The sequence below is a fragment of the Entelurus aequoreus genome, linkage group LG05 (assembly GCF_033978785.1).
Source record: "Entelurus aequoreus isolate RoL-2023_Sb linkage group LG05, RoL_Eaeq_v1.1, whole genome shotgun sequence".
In the NCBI taxonomy this organism is placed as follows: Eukaryota; Metazoa; Chordata; class Actinopteri; order Syngnathiformes; family Syngnathidae; genus Entelurus; species Entelurus aequoreus.
In genome coordinates this window covers 52,515,901-52,541,355 of record NC_084735.1, presented here as the reverse complement: position 1 = coordinate 52,541,355, position 25,455 = coordinate 52,515,901, and the positions used below count along the sequence as shown (strand labels likewise).

General features: G+C 39.6%; 1 protein-coding gene across 4 annotated transcripts; it reads right to left on the bottom strand.

Annotated features, from left to right (window-relative positions):
- igsf5a (immunoglobulin superfamily, member 5a) lies at window positions 1–25,015 on the bottom strand. 4 transcript variants are annotated; one of them, XM_062046429.1, is made up of 9 exons: window positions 24,753–25,015; window positions 24,517–24,574; window positions 18,866–19,177; window positions 15,170–15,460; window positions 8,918–9,037; window positions 7,226–7,250; window positions 7,042–7,139; window positions 4,129–4,193; window positions 1–440 (listed from the first exon to the last, which is right to left on the bottom strand). In XM_062046429.1, exons 2-9 carry the CDS (start codon window positions 24,560–24,562, stop codon window positions 321–323), a joined length of 1,077 nt encoding a protein of 358 aa, XP_061902413.1. In that variant the 5' UTR covers window positions 24,563–24,574; window positions 24,753–25,015; the 3' UTR covers window positions 1–320. The 4 variants fall into 4 exon arrangements, with proteins under 4 accessions (XP_061902413.1, XP_061902416.1, XP_061902414.1 ...); XM_062046430.1 differs by lacking the exon at window positions 1–440 and adding an exon at window positions 1,829–2,134; XM_062046432.1 differs by lacking the exons at window positions 7,042–7,139; window positions 7,226–7,250.
- Between the last annotated feature and the right edge of the window lie 440 nt (window positions 25,016–25,455).

Below are 25,455 nucleotides of genomic sequence, written 5' to 3'. Positions count from 1 at the left end.
GATATATTATATTATGTCTATAACATATATACAATATATACCAATGACCATGTACAATATTACAGTATATACAGTATATGTGACAGCAGCAGCATCAAATAGAGAGTAGGTCCAGCAGGAAATAGAAAATAGACATTATAAACATTATAAACAAAGAAGTAGCAAACATGTCAGGTGTCAGGTAATAGGCAGATGTCATCTATTGCTGTATGGCGAGTGATTATACAGCTGGATGGAGTGTGGAATGTTCTTGAATCGCACAGTACGGGAAGGAAGTTGAAGGAGCCTGTTGGAGTGTGAACTCTGCTGTCCCTTAATTATCAGGTGGAGTGGGTGGGCAGGATTGTCCATGATGGCGAGCAGTTTGTCCTCACTGACACAAACACCTCCAACTGCGTGCCAATAGTTTGGCCGGCTTTCCGGATCAGTTTATCAGTTAGCTGATGAATTTGAGAACACATAGAGTTGAGAGACAGTTGCGATAGCCAATCAGATCACAAGATGTTGACAGTAGCCTATCCAAGTAGCCTGATGTTAACGAGACTGTGAATGGATATTCACTTGTCACTCCAAAGTTAGTATCCATTCACGTTTTAATTGATTTTTAAATACGCCAGAAAAGAACCTGTTTTGCACACTGTTGAGGTGATTCAATGAACAGTCGTGCGTAAATGTGTTTCTGTATAGTATTTCTCCAGCAAAGGTCAAGTGGGGACATAAATGATGGTATTTTGAGAGGTAATCATTCATTGAAGTCGGACATCACTGAAGGCCTAGGTGGGAAACGCACGGCACAGGCTCAAGCAAATATGCTGTGTCGAAAGTTCAGTCCGTGCTCAGTTTCTGTGAAGATCACACTTTTTAAAGCATATTGCACACCATTATATACTGCCCGTCTGTGATGTCGGTTTAAACATGCCAGTGTTAAGAAGCTCATAGTGGCTTACAATGACAGCATGAGACTGCAGTGCAAGCCAAATGTTTGTCAGTATTGGGGTCCCCACCTGCTCTGCCACTTTACGTCATCTCATGTACAGGTTCATGTGTAGGGCAGCTGAGTCAGACAACAATGTCATTAATGGTCTGACTAACCTGACTCGCAGTTCTGTCAGATTTTCATCCGGTCTGTGGAACCATTGGCGAGCAAGCCTATATGCTGGACATTGAATATTGTGGAGTGTTTTTTGTTTGTATGTTTTTTTTATATACGACTTTGTATTTATTTTATTTCTGCTTGTATTTATTTTATTTGAGTTTTATCGTTGTAGTATGTTTTTTCTTCTGTGACATGGATCCCCCTGGGTCTGAAATAAATGACTATATATAATGGAAATGACTGCTCTTATTTGATTATTATAATACAACTTAAGATGATATCAGGTTTGGTACAGGTGTGCGGCTGGTGTGGCCACAGTGTGCACGACTGATGTTGCTCACCTGTGGCCCAGGGAATTTGTGTGCATGCTCAGACACATGAAAATTAGGGGGAACATTGCTTACAAAGTGTTAAAAAACTTAAGTACAATCAATCGATTGCAACTGGACTGTTTGGTTTGTCTTAGAAGACTTTTCGCTCCTCAGCCGAGTAGGATTCAACAGTTCATGCTCATAGACTTGGATTGGTCGGATATAGTCTTAGACTTAGATTGGTCAGATGTAGTCTTAGACTTAGATTGGTCAGATGTAGTCTTAGACTTAGATTGGTCAGATCTGGTGTATGAGCATGAACTGATGAAGCCTACTCGGATGAGAGGCGAAACGTCTTCTAAGACATATCAAACAGTCCAGTTGCGATCCATTCAATGCCCTGAGATTACAATGACCTGGATGAATGAGAACCTTCATAGACATTAAGTACAATCAATGTCACATACATTAATTCATCAAAATCCATTGTCATACCAACAACATCCATGCAGACCTTCACATGCACTGAAAAACATTTTAAGAAACAGTGTAGAGCTCAGAAGTGTTTCAGTGTTTGGTCCGAGAGTCCAACTCTTTGAGTGTTCCAAGATGTCAGCGGTCTTTACACAATAGTAGCATGTCTATGTTTTGTCAAGTCATCATCCACACCGTTGTAGGTGCTTTTGTAACCATTTTCCGTCTGGTTATTACATGCAGAATTAGGCATCTAAAAACAAAAAGCAAAACAAACATAATTTTTTAAGTATTTCTGCAAGAATGTGTCATTGAAACATAGACTCTCGATAGTGTTAAAGGTGTACAGAGATACATTTCTGTTGTTTTCTATACAACAATTTGTTAGGTTTTATTTTTGGTTGCTAATCGTTTTTGTTTTTTGTTTTGTTTAAAAATAATGTTTTGGGTTGCAAATTGTTTTTTGGTAGCAAAAACTTTTTTGATCTCCATCCGTATTTGTCTTACGTATTTTCCATCCTATTGCGTTGAGGATATCCGGTTTGACAAGTGAGTAACTCAGTAGCAGTCACTACAATCGATACAAATCAGCTGTAGATTTTTATCACCGGCTAATGTCCCGCCACAGTGCAAAGCTGCTTCTAAGTCAGCAATCCTGGCCTCCATGGCAGCAAATAACCTATGTTTATACAAGTATCACTGAAAACGAGAACAGACAAACATGCTACACTACACATCGTAGGAGGATACAATAAGCCATGCTAACTGGTGCTAACAGCTAAAATAGAGCTCTCAATGGTGGGCGGATCAATACAAATGACATTATTTTGACAATAATGATACCAAGTATTATATGGTCAATACCACAGTGATTAGATAAATATCGATATCACAAAATCTTTAGCATTTTTGTTTACAAACTCGGGGAAAAAAAGTCCCTCGACATTGGATGTCTAAAGGATTTAAATTAGAGCCAATAGTAGGAAATAATTTAGATATTCAATTGGTAGTCTTAAACCTCCACCCTGTGTTTTTGTCTCATAATTGTGATAAAAATGTTAAAATTTAATGATCTTGAATAAAGATGTCCGATAATATCGATATTATCGGCCGATAAATGCTTTAAAATGTAATATCGGAAATTATCGGTATCGGTTTTTTAATTATCGGTATCGTTTGTTTTGTTTTTTTTTTGTTTTTTTTTATTAAATCAACATAAAAAACACAAGATACACTTACAATTAGTGCACCAACCCAAAAAACCTCCCTCCCCCATTTACACTCATTCACACAAAAGGGTTGTTTCTTTCTGTTATTAATATTCTGGTTCCTACATTATATATCAATATAGATCAATACAGTCTGCAAGGGATACAGTCCGTAAGCACACATGATTGTGCGTGCTGCTGGTCCACTAATAGTACTAACCTTTAACAGTTAATTTTACTCATTTTCATTAATTACTAGTTTCTATGTAACTATTTCTATATTGTTTTACTTTCTTTTTTATTCAAGAAAATGTTTTTAATTTATTTATCTTATTTTATTTTATAATTTTTTTTAAAAATGACCTTATCTTCACCATACCTGGTTGTCCAAATTAGGCATAATAATGTGTTAATTCCACGACTGTATATATCGTATCGGTTGATATCGGTATCAGTTGATATCGGTATCGGTTAAAGAGTTGGACAATATCGGATATCGGCAAAAAGCCATTATCGGACATCCCTAATCTTGAATAATGATTGGCAACTAAAAAAAGACTTTTTTTTTTTTTTTTTAATTAAAAATATATATTTTTTGTGTGCAAATGTATAGTTTTTGGTTACTGCTCTTTTTTTAGTTGTAATTTCTTTTTCGTTTGTTTTCATAAAATGACACACATAGAAATGTGTGTCATTTTATTAAACCAAGGACGTGATTCGTAACATGTGTTCAGAAAAGGAGCAATGAAAATGACATTTTGTTTAAGACTAAAATGTCAATTACATGAACAACTTTGTCAGTCAGTCTGTTCATTTTATAATCATGCAGTCTGATTCCGGCAGTCTAATTGACAATTGACAGACTGTTTATGATGTTTATACATTTAATCAATGCATTAGAACAAAAAGGATATTTCCTGTAAAAAGGTGAAAAATCTGCACACTAATGTTGTCTTAAACAGATCCCTTGCTCCCACTGCTGCATGCACGCAGGTTCTACAGTTATCCCTCAAATGTACTGCAAAACAATCATTCCTACCTCAAAAATGTTGGATCTGGTTCTCTGAAAGTAGCCACTGTCTGATTGGTCACTTGTGGCAACACCTGTAAACAGGAGAGAGTAATTAAGTACTTTAAATTGTACCACACATTCACCACGTTTACACTCACACAATATTCTCGTATTAAGCAGAATATTTTACTGTGATTTGTTCACAAAACGGCTGTCTGTGAAGTGGCAAGAGCAGAAGGACTGTGTGACTGCGAGGCTTTAGCTTCCCTGAATAAATACAATCTTCTCTTTGATGCCTTAGTTTGTTTTAACACATAATTCCTAAATCCCATAAAATAATTTCTTCAGCTTCCACCACCGTCCCTCAAACGCATTACCGTTTTTTATGGACTATAAGGCGCGCTTAAAATCTTTTTTTTCTTCTCAGAACTCGACAGTGCGCCTTATAACCCGGTGCGCCTAATGTACGGAATAATTCTGGTTTTGCTTACCGACCTCGGAGCAATTTTGTGTAATGATAAGTGTGACCAGGAGATGGCAGTCAAACATAAGAGATACGTGTAGACTGCAATATGATGGCAATATGACTCAAGTTAACAACACCAACATTTTATATGTTCCTTTGAAACTATAGAACATTACACATGGCACTCAAAAATATATCATAATGTTTAATAACGACTTTGGTAAGCTATGAAGCCACACCACTTGAAGGATTGTCGGCACAATAAACATACAAGTATTATAATGGTGTGTGTATAAGGTAAGACATCATCTGTCGTTTTGTTTCGCAATATTATGCAAAAGCAACATTTCTTACCTTCTGGTACCTGCTGATCTGTATTTAGGATCTGCATAAATCCTGAAAAATTGCGCGCGTCTGCCTTTGTGGTCCCTGCCGACACCGTAGTTGATAAGCTTCTTCTTTTTCATCCTCCGCTGTTTCCATTTCTACTATAAAGTAGTGTAAAGTTCTTACTTATATCTGTCAGTAAACTCGCCATGAAAGCGCTAAAACATACCGGTGTAGTGAGTCTACATTATTCACCCAAGGAACTTAAGTTATTAGAGAGTTGGGGTCGGACGGTTTTTCACGGGACACATTGTTGTTGTTTCCAGATGAGGAGATCCTGCTCCGTTATTGATCTAAGTAAAGTCTGAATGTCATTAAAACAGTTAGCTCCATCTACTGACACTTCCTCCACTCCCGTCATTGCACGCTACACCGCTACAACAAAGATGACGGAGAAAAGACGCTGTCGAAGGTGAGCCACGTAAATAAGACCGCTCACAAAACGGCGCATCCGGAAGCGACTGTCAGAAAGCGGCTTGAAGATGATCTGTAAAACATCATCTATGCAACATTTTGACCAAAGAACCACCATTACATGTTATGTGAGTGTGAATGTTGTCTGTCTATCTGTGTTGGCCCTGCGATGAGGTGGCGACTTGTCCAGGGTGTACCCCGCCTTCCGCCCGATTATAGCTGAGATAGGCTCCAGCGCCCCCCGCGACCCCGAAGGGAATAAGCGGTAGAAAATGGATGGATGGATGGATAGACCACAAGGAAGTGTTTTACATTTAGAAAAAAACAATAATAATAATATGACTCCTTTAATGCACTCTATAATCCGGTACGCCTTATATATGAAAAAAGATCACAAATAGACCATTCATTGGCAGTGCACCTTACTATCCCGTGGACCTCGACTTAAACAAGTTGAAAAACGTATTCGGGTGTTACCATTTAGTGGTCAATTGTACGGAATATGTGTGAGTGTGAATGCTCGGCGACCAGTCTAGGGTGTACCCCGGTTCTTACTCAAAAACAGCTGGGATAGACTCTAATGTAGACGTGTGACCTTGATGAGGGCAAATCAGCGTATCGGATGTCACACTGGACTCCATAGGAGCCGACCAAAGCATCCGGTGTCGGACTCTCGTTAGTTTGTAGCTGTTGGATAGCTAGAAACCATAGGTCCTAAGTAGGGATGGTCCGATTCTATTATACTATCAGTCCGAAATCAGCAAAAAAAAAACAAGTATCGGATTATGTTGGTTTGCATCTAAAATATCTGATAGGCTACTGGGAGCTAGCAGCTACACAACAGCTAACCACAAAATAGCACACAAGCTAGACATAATAAGTGCCTCCATCCACCCATCTATTTTCTACCACGTATCCCTATCGGGGCCATGGGGTGCTGGAGCCTATCCCAGCAGCACTCGAGCGGAAGGCATTTAATTGAACAATATTGCAATCTAAAAATTTAAAAATGTGTCCTCTTCAATCGACTTGCTGTGTCACGAGCAAAACTAAATGAGTTATTGTGGCCACTAGGTGTCGCCAAAAAAAATCACCACTCCACTTCAACTTAAAGACAGCAAAACTACATTACACACAGTTGGTAATAAATAGATAATAAATAAAACATACATTCATTTTTTGTATACCTACCCTCCATCCATCCATCCATTTTCTACCGCTTGTCCCTTGCCGGGGTGCTGGAGCCTATCTCAGCTGTATACCTACCATTGTTTTTTATTTTAATGATTTCACTAGATCAAACCTGTTCCAACATTCCACACTAGAAATAATATAAGTGTGTACAAATTGGTGCTGATATTGTATCAGTCTCGGTTTTAATATCGGTTTCGTATCGGAAGTGGAAAAAGTTGCATCGAGACACTGCTGGTCAGAAGAAAACGAGTGTGAAGATCAGCGCTGAGTAGAAAAAAGGGATTTATTTGCTGTTTGTTGGATCTTTAAGTTAAATTTACCAACAACAACCCAGGTGAGCAGGACTGTGTTTACTGTATTTTGCTTAATACATGAATATGGTGTGAATATAAACATACAAAATGAGTAATCAAGTAATTTCAGTTAAATAGTAACTTCTAATAAAACAATACAAGATGTTTTGTGTTTGTATTTCTTACTTGTTTGGCCATCTTTCACATAACCTGCATTGACTGCACCTTGTTTCTGTCCAGGAGGCCTCAAACCACTCAGCTGGCTTTGTGTCCTCACTCTCTTGCTAGCAACAGTCATGGAAGGAGGTTCATTATAGTTATCACAGCTATAAGTATATCTTACAGCGAGTCATGTAGAGTGTCTCCTTACGTCATCTCGTCTTGGTAGTTGGATTCTGCCAAGAGATGACAATGTTATTTGTCACCTGACAATGTGGAACATGACATTGTGACTACTACAGTACGGCATAGAAGTTAAGAGTGTTAGATGTATATCTGCATTAGTTAGGAAACACTATTTGATGACAGTACAGGTGGTCCTGGGGTGAAAAACGACTCTTGGTCCCCGAACTTTGATGTAAGTCGAGTTGTAGTGTCAGTCGGAATTTATACCAAAAATTAACACGTATTTTAGCTACACTGTCCATAGAAAACATGAAGAACATATACAATACAGAAATAACAAGATCAAATACAATAATTAAATAAAATGGTCATTAAAAGTCTCAACAACGAGACCACCACGCTGCTTAGTGATCACTGTCTATTTAATAGTAAAGATACCTTTATCCTTGCAGCGTTTGAGCCGCTTGGACTGAGCATGTAACTAACTAATCTTTTTTGACTAATTTCACTTCGCTTTTTAGTTTTTGTTTGTTAAAGAGTAGGGTCGAGTAGTTTTCAAAATCGAACCGACACAATACCAAGTCCCGGTACCTTTGAATCACTACCTCTGATCAACTGTACCAATTTTTTGTCTGTGTGTGTTCACGTGGTAATAAATGATAATTTATTTTAAAATTACGTCTAAAAAGATGTTTAATTAACATTTAACAGTGAGCTGATAATGATAACTATGATGTCCAGGGGCTACATCTTGTTTTCTTACACGCCTGAGTCTCAGAAGTAGTCAGGAAGTAGTCTGTGCCAGTCTTGTCTTTTGTTGAGTCCTACAATGTGTTTATACTGTAAGTATTGTACTTATTACCGTTTGATTGTAACGTGCATCTTAGTTGTAGTTTTTACTATCAAAACAAATCCATCCATTCATTTTCTACCGCTTATCCCTTTCGGGGTTGCGGGGGGTGCTGGAGACTATCTCAGCTACAATCGGGCGAAAGGCAGGGTACACCCTGGACAAGTCTCCACCTCATCGCAGGGCCAACACAGATAGACAGACAACAATTACACTCACATTCACACACCAGGGCCAATTTAGTGTTGCCAATCAACCTATCCCCATGTGCATGTCTTTGGAGGTGGGAGGAAGCCGGAGTACCCGGAGGGAACCCACGCAGTCACAGGGGGAACATGCAAACTCCACACAGAAAGATCCCGAGCGCAGGATCGAACCCAGGACCTTCGTATTGTGAGGCAGACACACTAACCCGTCTGCCTCAAAACAAATCGGCATGTAAAATTGATAATGCTAATTAGTAGCATGTATATGGCATATCCAAATTAACATTGAGCTGACACATTTGGAAAAGGGCAGCCTTGCTTATGGGCACTTTCAATCAGGCAAGCTTACTCTGTTGGCGTGGAAAATTGTGATATTAGCGAGGGGTAGAATCGGAATATTGTACCGTTTGATTTGACATGAATTGGTACGCGGCAGTACCCATGCAATTATGTTGGTACCCATAAAAGTACCGCATATAAATTTTCAATTTATGTACGGGAGTCTGTTGGTAACCACATAACATTGTGACACGGAACGTCATAAATCCTTGACCGCCTGTACAGTCTTATCCAATCCAACAACTGTGCAAAACAGCTGCCAAAATTTCACAGCTTGCAAATATTTTGCAAACAAAAAACAATATGATAATGACAAAAATACCTTTCTCTTTCCTGCGTTTGTAGCAAAACATGATCCCAAGGATCAGTAAAGCTAGCAGAGCCAAACCTCCAAAGGAGCAAACCACAGCGATCAGCACAGTCCTGTCTGGAGGCTTGGGTACTGTTGTAGATGAAAATGACACAATTACAGTTAGTTGATGAAACAAAATTGTATATTCATACGAACAAACTAAATGTTGTAGCGTGTCAGAAAAGATCCAGGACTGTCGTTGGACTTTTTGTTCAATCCACAAAAAGAGGTGGGCGTTTTGACAGGACAAGTTGTGGCTGTTTCACAATAATTTCCAGAGTTCCTGGAGCTGGAGAAAAGTAGACAATATCAAGATGGCCATGACGACAAAGCTGCGGATCATCCCAGAAGAATCCTTTCAGAAATGCATAGAGGTGTGGCATACTTGGAAGGAGAAAACTTGCAGTGTGTGGATTGGATTTGAACTACTGTAAAATGGTACTTACATTTTTGTACGATTCGGTTTATACAAAAGCACACGTACAAATGAACGTAACGATCGTCTCACCCTCCCCAGGAGCCAAAGTATCCATTGTGATTGTCCAACAAGATTTTTTCGCCAACTAAAGTTGCTTGTTACGATTAAAAACTACAACTGACAGTAATAATGATGGCATTGAGTTATAGAGAAATAAAAATCTTTAAAAAATTCATAAATAGTGCAGCACGGTGAGTTGGTTTTGGATAATAGGGTCAATTTAAGGAAAAAAATATCAATACTACAGTAGTATTGGCCACTAGAGGGTTGGGATAGTGTGGTATGGTATGGTATGGTATGTTATGGTATGGTATGGTATGGTATGGTATGGTATGGTATGGTATGGTATGGAAGAGTAGACCAAACCAATCAGAGCAAGCTGTTCAGTATCCTGGCCAGTGATTGGCTCAGCCTTACTATATTGGATTAAAGGAGTGTAAATGTGACTATATGGGGGTTATTTTGTGTCTAGAGGGCTTTAATAATGTTAGAAAGTAATAGATAGTAATTAAAATGTTTTTTATGCTCCATTTATTAAATGTATTCAGTTTCTAATTCCAACTTTGCGTAATATCATCACCATGGGCAGTCAACCAATTAACGGCTGTCACACGGCTGTGAGGGATGTCTTGTCTTGTTTTTTTCTGTCTTGTGATTTGCATGTTTTAGTTTGAAAAGTAACTCTCCTCCCGTTTCAGGTCACTTGCCCTTCCTTTTGTGTCATCAGTCTGACGTCATCCTTGTTCCCTGATTGTTTCCACCTGTTCCCTATTACCCTCATGTGTCTTATAAGCCCACGCCTCCCTTTGTTCCGTGCCAGATTGTCTCGAGTATTCGTGCCTCTCTAGCACCATGTCCATGCCTGTCCATGCCTTGCCTCGTCTCACGTTTGTATACCTTGATCCTGAATTCCTTTGTTGCTATTTTGAGTTTTCTTTTTCTCCTCCTCAGCAGAGTGATTTTGTGTTATTTAGTTTTCACAGCCGAAGTGGTTAGATTTCAGTTTTTCTTATAGTTCTTTCTTTCCTCAAATTTTGAGTGACATTTTTTGTTAACATTTATTAGATTAGAGAAAGTGTAGAATTTTCATAGCCATTGTTTCTTCCTCCTGTTGGAGCGTTTTGTGTTTATATAAGTTTCATAGAATATACGTCGCCAATTATAGTTTGTCATTGTTTTTGTGTTTTCCTCCTGTCGGAGTGATTTTCGGTTGTTCCTTTTTTTGGAACCTTTTTCGCGACTAGTTAAGTTATTGTAGATTTTTGAATTGCCCTGATTCTGGAGGTGAAAGGAAGCTTTCAAAATAAAAGCCTGCCGATATATTCCCTACTCTGCATCTGAGTCCTATCCTTTTGACCAAGCCTGACAAAGGCAATAAATGAGGGATCCTTGTATTCTGTTAGCCCGCATATCATTTTGCGGAATCGAGTGCTTCATACAAAGAATCCCAGATTTTGGTGACTCATTCTCTGTGCTTTTTAGATTGCGTACCATGGCAAAATCAATATGGGAGTGCAAGCACTAAGATACAGAAGGTGAGAAACACAATTGAATTCAAGAAAAAACTCAATCGTCACCAATAAAAGTCATTATTATAGGTAAATGTTATGCCCCGGTGTAGTTTTGTGTGTTTTATTGTTCAGAGTCGTGTATAAGGAGAGTATGACCAACTAAACAACAGGAACCGTGTTTGCTACCAAGGTCGTGTGCGACTTTGCCCGGTAGTATGCATTGCGGTCGTTCTGACATTAGTTTTGCTGACAAAATAAACCATAACAATTAGTCAGAATATAGTTTTAAACATACTCCAGCTCATAAATTTACAATAAACCATGCTTTTATTTTGTCAAAATATAATTTTGCGGTTGTATTTGATGCACTCTACTGTATACATTACATTCATGCAGTATTTAGTGACCAGCAGGCTGTCTCATACGATTTAGCCAGCGCAAAAAACATAAAATTACCCTCATTTTACCGAAGTCCTCATTAGCTTTTGACCAAAAATGACGGAAAAACTGTGACTTTTGTTTGTAGTATGTCAACTGTGGTGGCTGCCTCCAATTTGTTAGGATTGCTAGTGACAGTTTGTTCATGTTTGTGTTTTCCTGTGTTTGTCGTTTTATTTCCTGTCCAGTGCTCTTATTTATAGTTTCTACTTCTTGTGTTTTTGAATCAATTCCTGTCCTAGTCCCTCTCTGGGAACGTCTGGGATCCATCGCTTGGGGGGGGGGGGGGGGGGGGGGGGCTATGAGTAGCTGTGAAGCTGAGGAGGCACAGCAACTTCCTGCTCCAGTGAGGTTATCCACGACCCCGCTACCATGCCTCCCGTCTTGGATGACCTCTTCAGAGAACCTTCCTGCTTCGGTGAGGTCATTCACGATTCTACCATGTCTCCATGTAGGGATGACCTCAACAACGTCTCTACCAGTACTCCCTTCTGCTCCATTGAGTTCATCCAAAATGCAGACACCGTTCCGTCTTGTCCTGGAGACGCCGCCATCCTCTCCAGTGGGTCTGCAGTTGCCGCTATCCGCTCCAGTGGGTCTGCCGCAATCGCTGCCATCCTCTCTAGTGGGGGTGTTGCATTCGCTCCAGTGGGTCTGCAGACGTAGCCATCCTCTCCATTGGGTCTGCAGACACAGACATCCGCTCCAGTGGGTCTGCCACAGTTGCCGCCATCCTCTCCAGTGGGTCTGCTACATTTTCCGCCAGCCTCTCCAGTGGGTCTGCAGATGCAACTATCCTCTCCATTGGGTCTGCAGACACAGCCATCCGCTCCAGTGGGTCTGCCACAGTTGCCGCCATCCTCTCCAGTGGGTCTGCTACATTTTCCGCCATCCTCTCCAGTGGGTCTGCAGATGCAACTATCCTCTCCAGTGGGTCTGCAGTCGCCGCCATCCTCTCCATTGGGTCTGCAGACACAGCCATCCGCTCCAGTGGGTCTGCCACAGTTGCCGCCATCCTCTCCAGTGGGTCTGCTACATTTTCCGCCATCCTCTCCAGTGGGTCTGCAGATGCAACTATCCTCTCCAGTGGGTCTGCAGTCGCCACCATCCTCTCCAGTGGGTCTGCCGCAGTCGTCGCCATCCTCGTCTCCATCCTCATCTCCAGTGGGTCTGCCGCAGCCGCCACCCCCAACGTTAGTGGGTCTGCTGCAGTTGCCATCCGCAACTCCAGTGGGTCTGCTGCAGAAGCGCCTGTGGGGCGCTTGTCGTCCTTGCCTGCTGCAGAAGCGTCCGTCTGGCGTTAATCTTCCTCCTTGTCGGCCGCAACAGGGGTCGATCGATGGACATCTTCTGCGCCAACAGCAGCAGCGTCTGGTACCTGGGCATGGACCTCTGCTGCTACTGTGGTGTTCATCCTGCACTTCTCGTGCTCCCCTTATCATGTTCCACCCGCCGCCGATATCTGGCTTTTTCCCGCTGGCTGCGGGGACACATGGCCTGGACTGTTGGCGAGGGCGCAGTTTGGCGACCCTCCACCCTCCCTTGGTTTTAACTTAAAACATCTTATATCCGTCATTGGAAGGGGTGCTTTGGTCTTGTTTGTGTTTTCCTGTGTTTGACGTTTTAATTCCTGTCCAGTGCTCCGATTTCTCGTTACTACTTCCTGTGTTTTTGAATAATTTCCGGTCTTGGTGCTCTTGTTTTGTCAGTATTTCCTGTTTGGTCTCTGGGGTTTGAAGCACCTTTACTTTCTGTTTCATGTCCCGCCAGCACACCTGGTTGTCATTAATTAGTTCTATTTAGTTCCACCTGGGTCCCTCCTGCTGTGCTGGATCATTATACTAGTTAGTCGGCTTCCTGTGCACCTCCCTGTTGCCAATAAATATACTTTTACCTGCACGCCGTCTGGTATTTCCGCTTCCTTGGGGGTCACGCTACAAGCAACGATCACCAAATCCTGACACAATTTGTAATCACTGCGCTTATAAATATTACAAATAGTTTTTTGAATGAAGTGATGTAGTCCTCGCGCATGCATGGACCGACCGATTATGCAAAACCAACATATTTTGGTGAATTTGGGATCCCCATAAGTCCAGAAAATGTGAAATCAAACTATGGAGGAAATCTGAATATATTTATAAAACAATCTTGCCTTTCTCTTATTTCCAAACGAGCCATTTGGAATGTGCACAACTTGTGTGACATCAGCTGAAATCTCCATACATGGTAGAAATTTACCCAAAGAGTGTTGCGCAAGTCCACCATTTAAGTCAGATGCTGTAGTCAATAAGTTCCTTTTTTTCTATGCTCTTGCTGCGGGGCAGACTGGCTCCCATTCTCCACTGTTGCCATTTCCAATACAAAGTAGCATATAGATCTAACTTACAGTATATCTGTCAGTAGAGTCAATATCGAACAGCTAAAAACTACAACATGGGTGACGGAGCGAAGACGCAGTCGAAGCGAAGGCAGTTAAATATGACTGCCCACAAAATGGCGCATTCTGAAAAAACGGTCAGAAACTGGTATTAAGATGCTTTGTAAAAACATAATCTATGCAAAATTTTAAACAAAGAACCACCATTACATGTTATGTAGACCAGTGGTCCCCAACCTTTTTGTAACTGCGGACCGGTCAACGTTTGAAAATTTGTCCCACGGACCGGGGGGTGGGCGGGGGGGGAATTAAAAAAATACAATCATGCGTGCTTACGGACTGTATCCCTGCAGACTGTATTGATCTATATTGATATATAATGTAGGAACCAGAAATATTAATATCAGAAAGAAACAACCCTTTTGTGCGAACAAGTGGAGGGAGGTTTTTTGGGTTGGTGCACTAATTGTAAGTGTATCTTGTGTTTTTTATGTTGATTTAATAAAAATAAAAAATAAATGAAAAAATTATTTTTTTAATTTTTTTAATTTTTTTATTTATTGTGCGGCCCGGTACCAATCGATCCACGGACCGGTACCGGGCCGCGGACCGGTACCGGGCCGCGGCCCGGTGGTTGGGGACCACTGATGTAGACCATAAGGAAGTGTTTTAAATGTATAAATATATCATCATTTGACCCCTTTAATGTCCAGATAAGGACATCTAGTTCACCTTGACTTCATCTCGAAGCCACTGCAAAACCCCGGGAAAAGAGGCATCCATAACTGTATGCAAGCTCATGCCTAAATTCATAAACTTTATGATTTGATACGTTGACATTGTTTAACACAAGTTTCCAACTTTGTAACAACATGCATAAATCAGAAAAGGCAAATTTCATCATAGGTCTCTTTAAATGTACTTAACTGTCACATACTGTATTTGGTGTCTGCAGTGGTGTTTTAATGCATACTTTACACACGCTACCGCTATGTGGTCAAGCTAACGTCATTGGCATTGGACTAATATGCTGACAAGTGTTTGTTTCAACGCGATTAGCTATTATCGTTGTGTGGCTTCAGTTTCACATAATCCTCAGTAAATTGCTGAAAACCTTCAACGTGACGTTATATTGAGAATGTTCAGCTCATTGGAGAGCTAGCTTCAGCAGCCAGTCGGTCCATGACAATAAAAGTGATGTTAAATGTTTATTTATCCATTTCTTTCATCATGTATATGTATTTCAAATTGCTGTCTGCATGTAAAACTATAACTATCTTCTATAATATGTGTTTTGTTTTCATATTTTTGGGTGTCACAGTTTTAGTCGTGGCAGCTGATAAATAAGTTTAGAGTATAAGACAAGTCTAAAGTACTACAACATAGTGATAAAGTTAAATTAATTCATTTCTTACCAACCAAAACATGGACAGAGCTGGCTAGTGGGTTTGTGAGCGTCTGTAGTGTTGCCCAACACACCAATGTAGAATCTTTGACAGCTTGGAACTTCAGTACACTGGAGGAATTGAAGGAATCTCCGTGGGTCACGTTTGTGCTGTTTGTTGGACCACTGTCCATTGTGTCACCATTCAGGGTCCATCTGATTTCAGGTATCGGGAACCAAGCTGATGTCTCGCAGTGGATCTCAACCTCCTGGTCCTGGACTACTGTCATGTTCCCTTCCTTGATCTGAACTGTTCCGCTCTCTAAAACAAAGGGAAATATGATAAGTGTGGCTAAGAGTAATCTTGGCCTGATTCACCTTACTAACAACATGCATCTGTATTTTCTATATACTGTAATTGTATTTATTCTATTATCATTATGGTTTCATATGAAGTTGTCAAAAGTATCAAAATTTCGAAACTCCGCTTCACAACACACCTCATACGCGCCTGCTTTGCCAGAGAATAAGACGTAGCAGAAATCATTTGTGATGCACTTTGTTACGGCCCCCGGCCGTTATGTTTGTGTTTGATGTGTGGGCATTACTTTTTGTAGAGTGTGACTTCTTGACTCTGCAAGGATCTTTCCCCCTGTCCAGGACCCGCCTCCAGCCACCACCCACCACCCACCCGCCCAGCGCACCTGCATCTGATTGGACTGATGATCACGTCCCCTTTAAGAGGCCCTCGCTTCAGCCGCTCGGCAGAGTTGATACTGAGCAGTGTGTCTTCTCTCGCTTTCTCTCGTGGGAAACTCTGAGTTAGAGACCTTAGTTGTGATCCGTCTGATAGCTGTGTGTTCTTGCTGTGTTACAGCATTGTTTTTAGTTTGCACTTTGTTCACTTTTTGTTTTGTAATTAGAAGTCATCTTAGAAGGAGCAGTAGGGGTAAACTGCCATCTTCTTTTCCACCTTTTTCTCCTGTTTTTCTGTCAGGTAGTGAGTTTAGAAGCGTGTATTTTTGTTATTTTTCCTCCCACGGCAGGGACTGGTTGAGTGGTACGTTGTTTTGTTTGTTGTTTTGGCCTTAGTTTACCCTGAAGTTCAGCTCACCCTTGTGACTGTGTTTTTTGGGTCTGTGTTTATGGCCTGTGTGCCTTCTCTCTTATGTAAAAAATAAACATTTGTTTATTTTTAATTGCCAGTTTTTCTGTCTTTTATGTTGTGCCTCGGTTCCCCTAGAACAAATTTATTGTTATATTTAGCGAGTAGAGGTACATTTTAAAAGGGAAAGAGAGGCATATCTTGTGTCATACTTTTATTAAGTAATCAAATACAAGCGGTCACAAAACTATTCGCTACGCCAGTGAGAGCAGAGATCCGCCACCACAAGCCCAGGGAGTGTGCATTACCACAGCGTGCAGAAAACCTCCAGAAGTGTGCAACCCAACGTTTATCACTTCCATAAATGCTAAGAAAACCCAGCTTGGAGGCACTTTTCTGTTGTTTGGCAAAACTCTGAACACCACACCTGAATTACTTAGTTCACCAGGAAGGCAAAGTGTGGCCTGGGGGCCATTTGCTGAAGGAACCTCTTTTTTATGGGCCTGCAGTAGTTGGTAGAAATTAAATTTAAAAATTTAACAAAAAGGCACTAGAAAAATGAGGAAGGGTGGAAATGTTGATACCAATAAAAAAAAGAAAACCCAAAAACATATTTAAAAATGTTTTAGTGTTTCTTTGGCCTATTTCATTACAAATGACATGATGATGTAACACTACCAGTATGTTGAAATATTAAGAACAATATTGTTTTTTATTGTGCTTTAAAGGTTCCATACCACTGCTGTACTTCTTAAAATTTTAAATAGTTGACTATGGTTATTTATGATCATATTTATAAGCACAGAACTGTTTGTTTTGATACAGTATACTAGCAAGTTATAGAGCGCTGCTGTTCTTTTTTTAAATGTACAGTTACCTCTTGGCAGCTGAAAGTTGTGCAAATTGATGTTGAAGCACAGTTATCTTAAATACTGAATTTAAAAGTATGTCCTATTCATTTTTATTTTCATCGTGGAATATTCAAAGGTATCTGCTATTGTGACAATGCTAGTTTCATATTTTCCTGACTATCACTGTAAAAAGTGGTCTAGGGACCAGCACAGTTCCATGCACGTGCCCACACAAGGTTTTTGTGTGTCCATTTTGTGTTGAGTAGTTTAAAAAAGCATAATGATTAATAAACAAACATTTGTGGTAGTGCAGCTACCAATTATTTTAGTAATTGAGATCGATCAGTTTGTTCGATTAATCGAGTAAAAACACATTTTATAACCTCAATGTTAGGGAAAAAAGTTGAAATAAAAAATGTTTCTGCTTGCCAGAACCTTCATTCTTTCTTGCAATAAATGCACATCATAAACATTGAAATTGCAGTCTAAACATATGTGCATTAACAAAAAACATTACAAAAATTAAAACCTCTACTGATCACTGATCTCTCATGTTAGCTCCATTGCAACGGCCGTGCGTAAACTCTGTCCGCATTTAAAGTTCCGGACACCCACATGTTATCAGTGTTTATTAGTAATGTCAGGATTCTCACTGACAGTTTGGTTATGTTTTAGTTTTTCCTCTGTTTGTGTTTTATTTCCTGTCAGCACTCTTATTTTGATTAATTTTCCTGCACGTCTCCCTGAGCGCTTGTTTCCCTCACCTGTACCTAATTAGCAGTCTGGCACACCTGGTGGCAATTGCCAATCAGGCCACTATTTATACCTGCCTCGCCCTCCAGTCAGCGCTGGAGTATTGTTTGCTGTGAGCTGTTCCTGATAGCTATTTGCAGTTTGCTGTCTCCTTGCTCCTTGTTTCTTGGTTTCCTGTTAGCTGTTTCCAGTTTTCCTGTTTTCTGGTTCCTGATTCCTGTTTTCCTGCATTTTCTTTTGGACATTAAATCATGTTTCCTTGCATCCAGCCTGCCGTCTCTGCATCTTGGGGTTCGTCACCACCAATACGTGACAAGTAACACTCATTAAACTGTTAATAGAACAGATTATGAATCAAATATTTTTTCTCATCAAATTAATCAATTAAGCCCTAAACATCTGCATACAAAATGTCCAGTCCCATGCTAATCGTATAAAAAACATGAAAAAAAACTGTCTCAAGTACATTTATTTAAGATAAAGAAACTTATATATTTCTGCAATTAATTACGAGTTGACAAGTGACAACATGTAATTAATCATCATTAAATATTTTATTGGTTTGACAGCCCTCATGATAATCCAAATTCAGAACACGCTCAGTCAACTTTGACTACATTCACATACAGATGGTAATAAAGACCTTTTTTTTATTTTTTTATTGAGACAAAGATTATTTATGTATTTAATATTTGTTTGCTTACTATGTTATATTATGTATTTATTATTTATTTGTTCACTGTTCTGTTACAGAGAACAAGGAAGATGGATAAAATTGCTATGGTATGAAAAGGAGCAGGATTAAATAAACTCTGCTTCTTCCTACTCCTTTTTGGACGTGCTGTAATGAAAAAACTGGAAATATGTGATGCATTACATTGTATCGTATATATGTTCCAAATAAACTGAACCTGAACTGAACTGAACTTGTATTACTATTTAATTATTGCAATCTCACTGTACTGTACTGTACTGTCTCTTTGTGCCTGAATGATACATTAGATGTTGAGTCATTTACCTTGTACCTGCAGCTGTACAGTCTTGGATCCATAGTCTCCCTGTATGGTGCAGGTGACCGGTCCAGCCTCTGCACGCGTGGTGTTGTGGATGGTGAACGCCACACAGCCTGTGTCCACGCTGGAGCAGAACGAGGCAGAAAACTGTTCGGAGGACGAAGATATGTTACCACTTCTGGGAACGGTGAGGACCAGAAAACCTTGGACGGTCCACGTCATGATTGCCCACGTTCCCTGGACCTTTGCAGTGAATTGTGCGTCAGAGCCTGTCAGAACCGTGGCAACGAGAGGATCCACCTGGAACTGTCCCATCACTGAATATACAAGGACAACATGGCAAGTGAGGACAATACGTAAGAACATCGGGAGCCTTCGTCTTCTAATGCGAAAGAAGAAGAATAGTAATGCAATACTTCTTTGATTGAAAATGTTGAATAAATAATTTTTCAAGACAAAACAGACTCATTATTACGGGTGTTCGGACCCGATATTAATATCGTATATCAGTGATTCTCAAACAGTGGTACGTGTACCACTAGCGGTACGCCAAAGTATCACATGATTAAAGTACAACGTTTTATTTTCCGATGTTCAAACAGTGTTACAGGTCAAAATGTTTGCAATGTTACAGTGGCCAAAAATATTAAAAAATATACTTGTTGAATAAAATCTCTGCCTGCCAAGAGCTGGAATGCAGCTTAGCCACGTGACCTCAAGATGCAGCAGACGACAGGGAGATGGTGAGCAAAAAATTATATTCTTTAGTACAACAAAAGAAAACACACCCACAGGGGAGTGGCAGAATAAGCAACTGCTGTGGGATCTGAGCCGAGGATGTCGTTGTGGCTTGTGCAGCCCTTTGGGACACTTGTGATTTAGGGCTATATAAATAAACATTGATTGATTGATTGATTGATTGATTGAAGAAAGCGAGTGCAAATGGGATTGCAAAAGACACGGAACTTCTTTTGTAAATGATCTATAGGCAAAGCAGCAAAGTGCATAACAAGAAAGTGCAAATGAGAATGAACCGATGCTGTCAGGGAGACAGCGCCGGACTTAAATATGAGACTGATTGGCAACCGGGTGCAGGTGTGTTCAGGTTGCCAATCAGCCAGCAGAGAAAAAGCCAACATAAGTCCAAAACAGTCACCAGGGCGTGACACTGCCTTGTTTTTAATGAACACTTAGGCCTACTTCGCTACTGTATATTAATGTTGGTGATTAGGGTGGCACTTGGACAGCCAACTTTTTCTGAGGCGGTAGTAGGTGAAAAAAGTTTGAGAACCGCTGGGCTAGGGTATCAGTATGGGCGATAAGGCCCTAAATATATCTTGCGATATATATTGAGGCCTTCTGCGATAACAATATACAACACAATATATCATTTGGTATGTAAATTATTATGTGAGTATTTCAAAAAGGGTTACAAAGCCTCCTAATTTTGTAGCTGACATATGCAGTGATGTATTACATCTTTTTCAGTTGTATTATTTTGTCAAAGCTAATATTAATCTACTTGCTAATTTACTGTTAATATCTGGTTACTTTCTGTTGTAACATGGGGGATACTACTAGAAATACTACTAGGGATGTTCCGATCAGGGATTCTTGTTGCCGACTCCAATAACGATCATCCATGTGTGAGATTGACCAATACCAATACCGATTCCGATCACATGAATCAACTGTACATTTTTCAATTTGCTATGGTGAGTGCCATGGGCAGATTAACAATATCAGCACAACATTTAAACTACTTCCTTATTATATTTTACTATATACAATGATTTGATAGGCTCCAGCACCCCCCGTGATCCTGAAAGGGACAAGCGGTAGAAAATGGATGGATGGATGGATGATCAAAACAAAGTCCATAGTCCAGAATAACCCAACAGAATCTAACTATCTATTACTCTTTTGAATCCTTCCTGTACTCAAAGTCCTCCGGTGTCCAGAGAATTAGGCCATGTTTTTGTAAACATTACCAAAAACTACATAATAGTAGTTTTGAGAAAATAGAGATACCGATCACTAGTGTGGATTATATATTGATATTACCCTTGTAGTCGACACCGTGGATCGATCTTCCTCGTACCGTGACGTGTACTGACTGTGTCAATGCTGACACACCAACAGTTGTTATATTATCCTGTTTCTAAATCTTACCAATCTACTTGTTGTTAATATCTGCTTACTTTTCTTTATCTACACTTCTTAAACTTTACCAAGCACTTATTTCTTAGTGTTGTTTCAAACTAGTTTAGCGACTAGTTTAGCTATTAGCATGCCTGCTCGTGGCTTGTTCTGTGTGTATGTTTAGCCTCCTAACACTGGATTAATGCTGCCTTTAAGTCAACGTGAAAAGCGTTTATGGTGACATCTAGTGGCCACAATAGTTCATTACGTTAAGCTCAAGAGTAGACGCAGTGAGTTGAATGTTGCAGAAACGTTTGTTTCTGGACACCCTCTAATATGCTTTTTTTGTTTGTGTAAATAGTATGTATCTATAATTATTTGATGCTTGTTTATATTGACAAATGTCATGTTTTAGACTGCAATGTTGTTCACTTAAGGACACTTATTACATATGTCTAGCCTGTGCTCAGCTGCTTAGCTGCTAGCTCAATAGACTAGCCAATATATACATATATATACACATATAGATTATTTTCTCTTTTTTTTTTTATGAAATAAAAAAGTGAATCAAAGGCAAAACGGATGTCTGTGACTCTTTCATCTATCAGTGGTCACCTTTGGGTATTCTTTGCATCATTCAAAACAAAAAGGAATGTGAGGCACTTGCATGTTTGCTCAAGGCCTGCAAATATTTAATTTGTTATATTTGACAACTGAAACTCAAACAGTTTGGATTACATGTGTTATGTGAAGATCATTGGACCTAGAAAAAGTTTCTATAGTCAGTCATTTAGTGCCACTTTTGACCCCTGACTCTCAAACAATCTTTGTGTTTTAATCAGGTGATACTGTTGTCACTTTGTTCAGAACAGCACTAAAGGTAACAATTATGGTAACAGTTGGCTGTACAACATCACCAGGTGGGGCTGTTGGAGAATTGATCAAGAGGATTGATGAAGGTGGTGTTGACTTGTTTTACAATCTATATCAGTGTGACTAAAGTGCGGCCTGTTTTTACTAAATTTACAGTGCCACCGGAAAGTATTCACAGTGCTTCACTTTTTCCACATTTTGTTATGTTACAGCCTTATTCCAAAATGCAATACATGTATTTTTGTCCTCAAAATTCAATGACAATATAAATTGGCAAATTTATTAAAAATAAAAGTATTCACAGCCTTTGCTCAATACTTTGTTGATGCACCTTTGGCGGCAACTACAGCCTCAGGTCTTTTGAATACGATGCCATAAGCTTGGAACTACTTTGGGGCAGCTTTGCCGATTTCTCTCTGCAGCACTTCTCAAGCTCCATCAGGTTGCTTGCGAAATGTTGGTTTTCATCCAGGATGTCTCTGTACATTGCTGCATTCATCTTTCTCTCTATCTTGACTAGTCTCCCCATCCCCACAGCATGATGCTGCCACCACCATGCCTCACTGTAAGAATGGTATTGGCCTTGGTTTCCTCCAAACATGACACCTGCCATTCACACCAAATAATTCAATCTTTGTATCATCAGACCAGATAATTTTTTAGCAAACCTTTTACTAAAAAATGGCTTCTGTCTGGCCACTCTACCATACAGGCCTGATTAGTGGATTGCTGCACAGATTGTTGTCCTTCTGGAAGGTTCTCCTCTCTCCACAGAGGAATGCTGTAGCTCTGACAGAGTGACCATCGGGTTCTTGGTCACCTCCCTGACTAGCCTAAGATGAATGCAGCAATATACAGAAACATCCTGGGGGAAAACCAACGCTTCTCATCCAACCTGATGGAGTTTGAGAGGTGCTGCAAAGAGGAATGAGCAAAACTACCCAAAGATAGGTGTGCCAAGCTAATGACATTGTATTCAAAAAGACTTGAGGCTGTAATTGCTGCCAAAAGTGCATCAACAAAGTATTGAGCAAGGGTCTGAATACTTATCTCCATGTGATTTCTTAGATTTGATACATTTGTAAAAAAAATTTAAAAAACATTTTAACATTGTCATTATGGGGTATTGTCTATAGAATTTTAAGGACAAAAATTAAGTTATTTAAAGTTTATTTAAAACCCGCCCATTGTTTTTTTTAACTATGTATTGCTAACTAATAAACCCCAGTAAATATATAACCTCCTGGTGGAGGTAATTATTCAAAGGATAATTGAAATTGCCATTTTGTTCGTTTTACCCTACCAAACAGGCTGCAAGAGTATATATAATTTATCAGTATATATTATATACTGTATATATAATATGTAAATATTACATATATGTTGTATTTTATATTATTGCTACTATGGTACATTTTTAGTCTACTTTATACCTTTTTGTTTTCGCCCTCTTTTTGTGCCCCTGTGTGCACAATCCTTTCCATCCTATGTAACTGAACTACTGTGTGGAACAATTTCCCTTGTGGATCAATTAAATTTGTCCAAGTCTAAGACTAAGAGGGTTCACTCTTTGCGGAATCAATCAAACAGAGTGAATCCTCTTGTCAGTCATCAACTGTCTTTGTCTCTGTGGGTGGATGCAGGGACGATGTCATATACACTACCGTTCAAAAGTTTGTGGTCACATTGAAATGTCCTTATTTTTGAAGGAAAAGTACTGTACTTTTCAATGAAGATAACTTTCAACTAGTCTTAACTTTAAAGAAATACACTCTATACATTGCTAATGTGGTAAATGACTATTCTAGCTGCAAATGTCTGGTTTTGGTGCAATATCTACATAAGTGAATAGAGGCCCGTTTCCAGCAACTATCACTCCAGTGTTCTAATGGTACAATGTGTTTGCTCATTGGCTCAGAAGGCTAATTGATTATTAGAAAACCCTTGTGCAATCATGTTCACACATCTGAAAACAGTTTAGCTCGTTACAGAAGCTACAAAACTGACCTTCCTTTGAGCAGATTGAGTTTCTGGAGCATCACATTTGTGGGGTCAATTAAACGCTCAAAATGGCCAGAAAAAGAGAACTTTCATCTGAAACTCGACAGTCTATTCTTGTTCTTAGAAATGAAGGCTGTTTCACAAAATTGTTTGGGTGACCCCAAACTTTTGAACGGTAGTGTACACACACAGAAAATTTGAGCTGTGTAACTTAAAGTGACATATTAGAAATGTTCCGGATCACACCTAAAATCAAATCATTGTTCCTTATGCCATTACTGACATTTCATGAAAGTCTAATCAAAATATTTGAGTTATGTTGCTTACAAATAGTCAAATGCATAACAAAATAAAAAAGGGGGGGAAAAAGAGCAAACAGGAGAAATGTTGATGCTAATAATAGCACAAAGCAGACATGTAGGCTGTTTTCTTGTTTTTTTTAATCTATATATTGGGTTTGAAATTAAGTAGTTTTTCATTAAAAGCTTAATGGATATTTGTGGATGGATGGATGACTGAATCCTAAAATAACTACAAACCACGGATGCAGAAGGGAGCAAACACTAGCTTTGCCAAAATAGTTTATAAATGGCAACACTGTAAAAACCATTTCATATTTTTCCTGTCATGTAATACTGACCTCCAGATGTACACAGCATTAGCCAGATGCAATAATTAATGTCCATGGTATTAAAATCCTGAAAGATAAAAAGAGGAAAACTCTGCTTATTAACCAAAACAATTATATTTCGATAACAATTAATCTGTGAGTGAAAAAAACTGTGTGAATGTATTGATTCCTCCACTCTAGAAATGGCAGTGCTGGAAAATAGCTTTTAGAAACGATATACACAGACATAATGTAAATTACTGTACCTGAAAAGTATCTCCAAAGAGTTGCTATCCGTTCCACTGCAATGTGCCATTTCCTGAACGGGCAGGTGAGCGAGAGGACTCCATCTGTGTGTAAAACTGTCGCTGGGTGCAAAGTTCATTCATGGCCATTAAAGCACCAACCCTTATCTCGCCCCTAGCACGATCAAAATAGACTGTCACTGAAGTGTAGCAGGGAGCGGGACATTTCCTTCAGAGCACAGTGAGATTGAGGCTATGACATAAGGGTGTGGCTCGCTAACTTGGTGAAGTAGTTGGAGCGTAGCACTACTACTCTGCACCACACTGAAGCAAGATAGGTTGATAACGCCAGCCAAGTACGTTGAAATAATATCTAAACGGCAAACATTTGTCCATGAAAATATGGAAAAGCTGATGATGGCGTGTTTGAAGCAGCTGCGAGGAGATACCGTAGAAGTCCACTCGCCAAAGTAAATAATGTACATTATGATTACATTATTCCATAAAACTAATGTAGTTGGTGGTATTTAATTCTATTGTATTGTTTTTTCATACAAGAGTTCTATATTAGAGATGTGACATTTGCGAACGAATCGAGTCTTTTGAACGGCTCTTTTACGCAAAAAATGACTGGCAGTAGCGAGCAGTTTCTTATGCACATGCAGATACAGTGTCACTCAACTGGCAAATGGACTAGAAAATGAGTCAAAGTCAAGGAAAACAT